This window comes from Hippichthys cyanospilos, chromosome 21 (genome assembly GCF_059441005.1).
Source record: "Hippichthys cyanospilos isolate Australia breed blue-spotted pipefish chromosome 21, RoL_Hcya_1.0, whole genome shotgun sequence".
Lineage (NCBI taxonomy): Eukaryota > Metazoa > Chordata > Actinopteri > Syngnathiformes > Syngnathidae > Hippichthys > Hippichthys cyanospilos.
The window spans coordinates 12,710,482-12,719,055 of NC_142389.1; the positions used below are offsets into that span (position 1 = coordinate 12,710,482).

Consider the following 8,574-nt stretch of genomic DNA (forward strand, 5'->3'; position numbering starts at 1 on the left):
TTGACTTACCTAAACATTACCAATAATCCAACAATTGGATATTAATCTCCCTCATAATCACCACAATAGGTTGAGATTGGCTTTCAAATCTTAATTAGCTACTCAAAAGCTGTGCTGTTCTCCAATTCAACTTGATGCATCACAGCCATCTATAGAAATCGTTTGGTCTTTACAGATGAACGAATTTCGAATGCATTTTGAATGAAACAATAAAGACTCACTGGCCATTTCAATTTATCTTTTAAAATCTCTTACTGAAAAAGAGAGCTGGATTTTTTTTTTATATTTGTGTTTTTTTCACACAAGTATGTACTAAAGCAGTGGTCCCCAAACTTTTGATCACCGCGGACCGGTCAATGCCTTAGATTTATATTGCGGACCGGACGGGGGTGCTGGCTGCTCTAAAAACCACATCATCCTTCTCACTACGCCTCAGATTTACATTGATTTATATTGCGGACCGGCGGGGGGAAGAGGGCTGGCTGCTCTAAAAACCACATCATCCTTCTCACTACGCCTCAGATTTACATTGATTTATATTGCGGACCGGCGGGGGGAAGAGGGCTGGCTGCTCTAAAAACCACATCACAAACGTATGAACTGTTTTGCTACGTGCACACCAAACACCGAATCATTCGCCAAATCATTTGCCGGATCGCTACGCTCATTCGCGGGGCTTTCTGTCGCGGTTGTACTTTAAGTTCACTTTTTTGTCGCGCGAGCAGAGGGGAGGGGAGTGGAGCGAGCTTGCTGTGCATTTCATGGTAGATCCAGAAAGAAGAACATTGCTGAGAACTTTCACTTTTCTGGGATGTGACAGAGCCAATATTTTCACCGGCAGCACCTTTATTCTTTACGGCAATACTCGCCTGCCAAAAAATAAAAGTTTCAATGTCGCAATCAAGTAGCCGAGACCATGCTAAATATTGTGCTGACAATGCTGCGCTATCGTTAGCTTAGCACAGTAACTACGGTTCAACAGCTATTAAGTGAGGCAAACACCGCACATACCAGTTGTCCCAAGTTCTCGCTTCCGCCTTTTACAAGCCAGGTGAGTGTTCTTGCTTGGCTCTGTTTTGTATTGAAAGCTCAGCTGGCTGTGTTGCATCGCTCCCGGCGAACGCAAAGCGGCCGTCATGATTCATTCCTGCCCCCTGCGAGAGCCGTTGAATGTTCCCGAAGTTGATTGGCTGTGGCGACACGAAACCCGGAAAAAGTAAAAATTTCTTTAAATTCACCCGAAAGGCGAAATTTCGCTTCTCGTGACTGCGCGCGGCCATTCGCGTCGCTCCATTTGCGTCCATCGCGTCGCCTGACATACATTCGCGCCCAGTCACGTGAACTCCATTGACTACAATACAAAACGCTCCGCTTTTTCGCCTCGTTCGCGTTCGGTGTGCGCGTACCATGAAACTAAATCATCTCCAAAACCTTATTTCGGGTGCAGCCCACGCGGCCCAGTACCAGTTGATCCGCGGACCGGTATTTCTTATGGGTAGTTTGGAGCAGATCATTAAAAAGACAATAGACCATGAAACTAAATCATCTCCAAAACCTTATTTCGGGTGCAGCCCACGCGGCCCGGTACCAGTTGATCCGCGGACCGGTATTTCTTATGGGTAGTTTGGAGCAGATCATTAAAAAGACAATAGACCATGAAACTAAATCATCTCCAAAACCTTATTTCGGGTGCAGACCACGCGGCCCGGTACCAGTTGATCCACGGACCGGTACCGGTCCGCGGTCCGGGGGTTGGTGACCACTGTACTGTAGTACATACGTGATGCAAACACACAACAGCTATTGGAGGAAGTAATAAAGAAGTTATGCTTTTAAAACAGATTATTGATTTTACAACACAATGACAACCCCTTCTTGCACACATGAACCCACGCACGCACACACACACACACACACACACACACACACACACACACATGCACACACGCACATACATTGATAGTCTAAGTCAACAAGGCGGCGACCATCATGTTGCGTTTATGGTGCGCAAACACCATAAAACCCAATTGCACATTTGTACTGCTTGAAACTGAAGAACAATTACACTCATATTAGTTTTTGGGCAAACGCACACACCCGCATTGGGGAATACACAGTACAGCTTGTGGCCATGCACACACACACTTGAGCAGAGCGGTGAGAGAGTATAAAAGAAGCATCCTTCCCACTCAGCGGAGAAGTGCCCTCCTAACGCTCACACACTCCAATTCAGCGAATCAGACCGCCTTTCTCAAGGTAAGAAAAAAAAAACACCTAATTTTTGAAATCTTTTTTAGAGTACACACTTTTTGTTTTTATTTATTTTATTGTCTGATTTTTGATAACATGGACAAGTGGACAACAGTAAAATTTATAACTTGATGATTTAGTGTGATTGGATGTTTTTTTTTTTCCTGTATGCAAATATTGTCATTGTTTATTTAATTGAGTGATTATGCTGAGATGATAAATGCACACTCATCAAGTTTGTCCTGTTCATTTGTGTGTTTTTGTTTCAGATGCGTGTTGGACTGAGTGTGTGTGTGGTTCTGGTGGTCCTGTGCGCAAGCTCTTTGGGGCTCCCTTTTTCCCATTTCGGGGACGAGGACCTCCATTCACCCTCTGAAGAAGGTAACCCCCCCTCCTTCTTTCTTTGTAAGTTTCAACCATCTTAATACAACATCTTGTCTTTGTGTGCGTGTGTGCGTGCGCGAAGGCCACCTGGAAGCCGACGCCCACACTTTGGGGGAGCCCCTTGTCCGACACAGTCGCTCTGCCCCCCAGCTCAAAGTGTCACAGGAGGATGGTGATTCACGAGCCAACCTCGGCGAGCTCCTGGCCAGACTCATCTCCTCCAGGAAAGGTGTGTGTCCTCCTTTCAGTTAAAAAAAAAAAAAAAGGTGCAACGATTAATCGACAGTCACATTCATCGATCATTATTTTGAATTCTGAAAATGTTCACCAATCTCCACAATTTTAGCTTCTCAACAGTTAATATAGTCACATTTCCTTTGTCCTTCATTATACAGACTACCATATTATACAGATTATACAGATTGTGTGTTAAATCCAAAATATAACATTTACAAACTTCAGTTTTTATTTTGAAAAACTAAGATGAAAATTTTTGCCTTTTTTGTCGCCATAATTGGGATCAAACTTGTAATCGAATAATAAAATCATTTTGGTGATACATTTTTAATTAAAGTGAAGGAAACCAAAACTCAAAATAATCATTAGTTGTAGCCCTAACAACATCGACAATATGTGTTGCTCATTACTGAAGACAAGAGCTCTTCATTTGACACCCCCCCCCCCCCCCCCCACCCCCACCCCCCAATGTGACACCACTGCATCAGTCTCCCTGATTACTGGCCCCGGTGCACAGCAGCTTTGTAAAACGAATTAGCGGCTCTGGAAAGCTTTTGTGGTTTCCAAGTGCGTTTATTAGAGTCTTCCGGCCACTTCACGACACACTGAAAATTCATGGATTTTTTTTTTTTGTGTGTGTGTCAGTGAAAAAAAAAGGCATAGAATCTTTTGAAGCCTTCTTATAACCGCAGGCGATTTTGGTTCTGAGGTCTAGGGTAGGGGGGAAATGAATGAGCTTTGACACACTGTCAAGAGGGCTGCTAGATATTATAAGAGACAGTGCGTCCCATATATGAGGGGCAAATGATTGCATGTTTAGGGAAAAAAAAATAGCTGGATTAGTGTGTGAATGCCGTTTTATAACATTAATAACAGTATTTTCATTTGAATGAGTGATATTACTTAATTCCTCATGCCGCACTATTGTTGATGGAAACATTCCATGAGGACTAAGTGGAATAAATGAGACTCAAACAAAAATATTCCTACATATTTTCGCATTATCTTGACGGAAACAACTGGATTTCATGCAACTGCTATGAGGGGTACCTTGACGTATGTGCCTCAATTTACAATTTTTTAAAAAATATCTATCCATAACTGAGTTTGAAGAAATTGAGGTATTTTAAAAAGTGATGTCTTTGCATGTGGGCAAGGAGAGCAATTCACAGCATAATTTTTGTGTTAATGCATGGATATGATACCTATTCATTAACTCTTTCAGTGCCAAGCGTTATAGGAAAAGGAAACCTCTAGAGGGCCAGTTATTTAGCATTCTCACTCATCTTTCAAGGCCAACAGAATATTGTGTACTATATCTATGTAAATATGATTGGTATCATATGAAAGATTGATTTCCATTCGTTACCTTGAATTGCATGTTGGTAATGCCTATGTTGTATGTGTGGAAACACTGCCATCCAATGGTCACAGTTGTCACTACAGTGCTCAATTCGCTTATAATAGGTATTAGCCCATTTAAGCCTAAATTGTTCCTGGACATGAAAACATCCAAACCATATGCCATTGGTAACCCTTTGAAATAATCAAGAACTTAAAAAAAAAAAAAAAGTGAAATAGTTGATGAAAATGTGTGTTTTATGAACAGTCACAACAATATAATTACTCATCGTGCAAACACACAACACACAACCAATTTGAGTAAGTGCAAATATATGTTATCATCTTAAAAATCACATGTATGAAAAATCTTCACTAACCTTTTGTTTGGGAGCTTTGAGGCTGTCATCTTTGTCTCAAAGTGCAACCACAAAGTAAACAGCTCTGGTCATGTGACAATATTCTCTAAACGTGTAACATTGAACATATTTCATCTACACATTGTAGTATTTCAGTACGGCATAAAAAATATTGAAAAATCATTTATAAAACCTCATAAATCGAATTTTCTTTACGGTCACTTTTGTGATTGATGGGTTGAAATGCATTAGTCAAGGGTATTAGCTACCCTGCATAAAAAACATATTTGACGAGAGTTGTATTATTTTTTATTGTTCTTACCATTTTAAAAGATGAGTATTCTCGTCCATGTAACAAAGAATTAAAGTGACATGGTTTACTGCTATCTTGTGGTGAACGAAGAAAATGCAAGGATTTTGAAGCAGGCACACTACGGTGTCTCATCATGACAATTGTACTTCTGCTACAAACCATTATGCTGCATTATGTCACGCTAGATTTTGATCCATAACGTTATGTTTTGTTATATTACGCTACATAATGTTTTGCTATGCTGCGTTACTTTGCGGTATGTTATCGTTATGGCATGGCACATTGTATTACATTACGTTACGTTACGCTTTGCCTCAATGTGTCACATGATATTGCATTATGGTAAGTTTGTTGCATTGTGTTAAGTTACGGTGCTTTAACGTTACGTTACATTGTCTTATATTACTGTACTTTCTATTCTGTTATGTTACATTACATTACATTAAATTGCAGTATGTTATGTTATGGCACATAGCATTACATTGTGCCATTACGCTAAGCCTCATTATGTGGAGTGCATTGTGTTACATTAATTTTTTTTACGTTTTATTACTCTATCGTGTGTAATGTTATGTTACGCTACATAATGTTACATTGTGTTACATTACATTGTGTTACGTTATGTTATTTTTTGTGTGCCTTGTTTCATTCTGTTACATTCTGTTACACTACACTGCATAATGCTGTGACATTAGTACCGCATTAAGCTGTGTTGCAATATGTTACGATGCAATAAGTTGTATATTATTTCATATTGTGTTATATTGCATTGTGGTGTTTTGTGTTACGTTGTTTTTTTTTAAAGGGATGAATTTTTAGTTCAATTGCATTAATTCTACACACTGTTTGCAATAATCAAAAAATGCACATTTTATATTCTCATGGAAATTTAAACAACATTATTTTTCCACTGCACTATTGTGCTCAAATCTGACAAGAAAACTTTTTTTCACTTCAAGACAAGGAGAACAACACGTCAAAGGTCACATTAAGAAGCATCTCCTTAGGCTGTGTGTGTGTGTGTGTGTGTGTGTGTGTGTGTGTTTGTGTCTGTGAGTATGGGTTTGCCGGGAGTCGTGTTCCTTGCTGTTCGCTTTGCATGTTTTCGGTGTGGGAGGTGTCGTTGTCGAGCCTTCTGCAGCCAATCTTCTCAGCACACCAGGGAACTTGAAAGGTTGTACTTCGTGTGTGTGTGTGTGTGTGTGTGTGTGTGTGTGTGTGTGTGTGTTGTGTGCGTGCGTGTTGCGTAGGAGGATGTGGGCGGGGTGAAAGCAGAACATCTCCACACGCAGAAATGCTGCTCGTCTTCGATCACGATAAAAATAAATAAAGATTATGAGAGCAGGATAGAAACTTTGGGTTGAAGTTGCCGGCCAAAATATTAGGTACACCTTCTTTATCATTTCCACAATGACAAGTTGTTGAAAGGTGGATTTGTTTTCTCAAGTCGCACGGATACAGAAGATGAGGAAACTAAGATTATTTCTGGTAAATTAAAAATGGTTTGCTTCAGTGTGCTTCTGGAGCACACTGACTGTGAATCATTTTTACACACAATACTTACACACACGATATTGATGGTATATTGCTGTTTGGCAGAAGCCTTGTATATCCAAAGGAGACCCCCAAAATGGATTTTTTTTTTTTTTCAACCATTAGTTGAGTGTTTGGATTGGTCAATAATTTGTGAACAGCCACGTGCATGTGTGTGTGTGTGTGTGTGTGTTTACAAAATCAAGCTTATGTCACAGAGATGAGTTTTGAATTACAGACGAAAATGTGAAATGTTCATTTAATGATTTCTATTAAAAAATGACCTACTTAAGGTCTCGATTTTCAGTATAACCAAAACTTTAAACCAGGCTTTCCTCAAAACAATAGATTTCAACTTGCCAACATTCAAATTGATGTAACTTCATCCATTTCAGAGCTACCATATAATATATCATTTTATAGGAAGTGAAGAATTAGACTTTGTCTACTATCACTTTTGATGTAAGCTTGCTTATGTGAACATTCCTAACCCTACCTAATATATATATATATATATATATATATATATATATATATATATATATATATATATATATATATATATATATATACATACACACACACACACACACACACACACGCGCGCAAAGGCCAGGATGTACTATTCTCACCAAACTAGAGCTTATTAGAGTCGCTCCATTGAGCCAAAAGATATATAGTCGACCTAAAACTATTGTCCATCAAAGTGGACAAAAATGAATAGGATGAGTCTCAGGAGGTCAATGGCAGTGAATGAGTTTTATTAGTCAATAAAAGATCAATGACGGACTCAAAGCAGGTGGATTTATCAAGTACATACAGTATTTCTTGTGGGTAGTTTGGAGCAGATCATTAAAAAGACAATAGACCAAAAATTAGGGACCAGAGAAAGGAATAAAACTGCCAAAACCTGACATCGAGAGTGGTGGTATGCCTGGTTAGCAGATTGTGATAATGATGGCAGCAATTACATTTGTGTTTTATTTATTTTTTGGGTTGAGGCCACCATTAACATTAACATGATCGATGCCAAGCACTTGCGTGTGTGTTTATTATTTCTCCTAAATTCCAACGACTGGTTAAAAAACATATTTGTCCCTTCGAGCAGGTTCCGTGCGTCGGAACTCGTCAGGCAATGGCAGAGGTGGCGGTGTGGGCTTAAGCGGCAACAACCACAGGATAGCAGACCGAGACTACACTGGCTGGATGGACTTCGGACGGCGCAGCGCAGAAGAGTACGAGTACTCCTCGTAGAAGCGGATCTGCTCCGACAACCAAGCTGTCCCGTCACACACAAGGAGAAGCTACTTAATGACCGTGTACATTTGTTTGTAATGTACTGTTAAATGCAATATACATTATGCCAAATTTTTGCCTCTCTGTCACACGTTTGTCATATGGACAGGGACGCAAATGTGGTGTCAGCGTACATCGAGACCTATTACGTAGAATAAACAAACAAAAAAAAATAACGCCTCTCCGTCTTTGAAGGCAACGCACTCTTTTTTTCTCAATTTTAGTTGTCACGTGGGCTTCTGTTGGGAATTTTTGACATCCAGGGAGCATCGTTTTCAATTCTTGTACGGTACTGTGAATTATAAGTAATCCAAATCAATAAAAAAAAAAGATCATGCAAATAATTAAAATAAATATTAACATATTCATTGGTTTCATCTGTTTTTGTATGTGGGTACTTGCTTCAATATGTTACTTTTCACTTTTAACTTCCTACAAGCAATATATATATATATATATATATATATATATATATATATATATATATATATATATATATATATATATATATATATATATACACACACACATCCAATTTGCATGAAATTCACGTGAATCATTCTCAAAGTCATCTCACAAGAAGAGGAAGTGAAGACCACTGAAAGTGGTCACGTGACAAAAATCAAGTACAGTATGCACAAAAAAAGGGTCGGTGGAGTGTGGGTATAATCCTGGTCCGTTTGAGCGCGAGGAAGGGAATAATGATGCCAAGAGAAAGGTCAGCTCTCAGCTGCACTGAGATGAAAGTCGGCCGACTCATCGTTTTGAAGGGGGGGTTGCAGCATGCTTGGGAATATCTTCAAAGGGACCTCGAGATCATTAGGAGCAATAATTTCCTGGCTTTATTTTGAAAGTCATTTT

At 39.4% G+C, this 8,574-nt stretch overlaps 1 protein-coding gene across 1 annotated transcript; it reads left to right on the forward strand.

Annotated features, from left to right (window-relative positions):
- The first annotated feature begins 2,105 nt into the window (after positions 1–2,105).
- cckb (cholecystokinin b) lies at positions 2,106–8,081 on the forward strand. The gene is made up of 4 exons (XM_088405505.1): positions 2,106–2,256; positions 2,520–2,631; positions 2,717–2,863; positions 7,526–8,081. The coding sequence occupies exons 2-4, from the start codon at positions 2,520–2,522 to the stop codon at positions 7,669–7,671; spliced, it is 405 nt and encodes a 134-aa protein (XP_088261631.1). The 5' UTR covers positions 2,106–2,256; the 3' UTR covers positions 7,672–8,081.
- Positions 8,082–8,574: the final 493 nt, after the last annotated feature.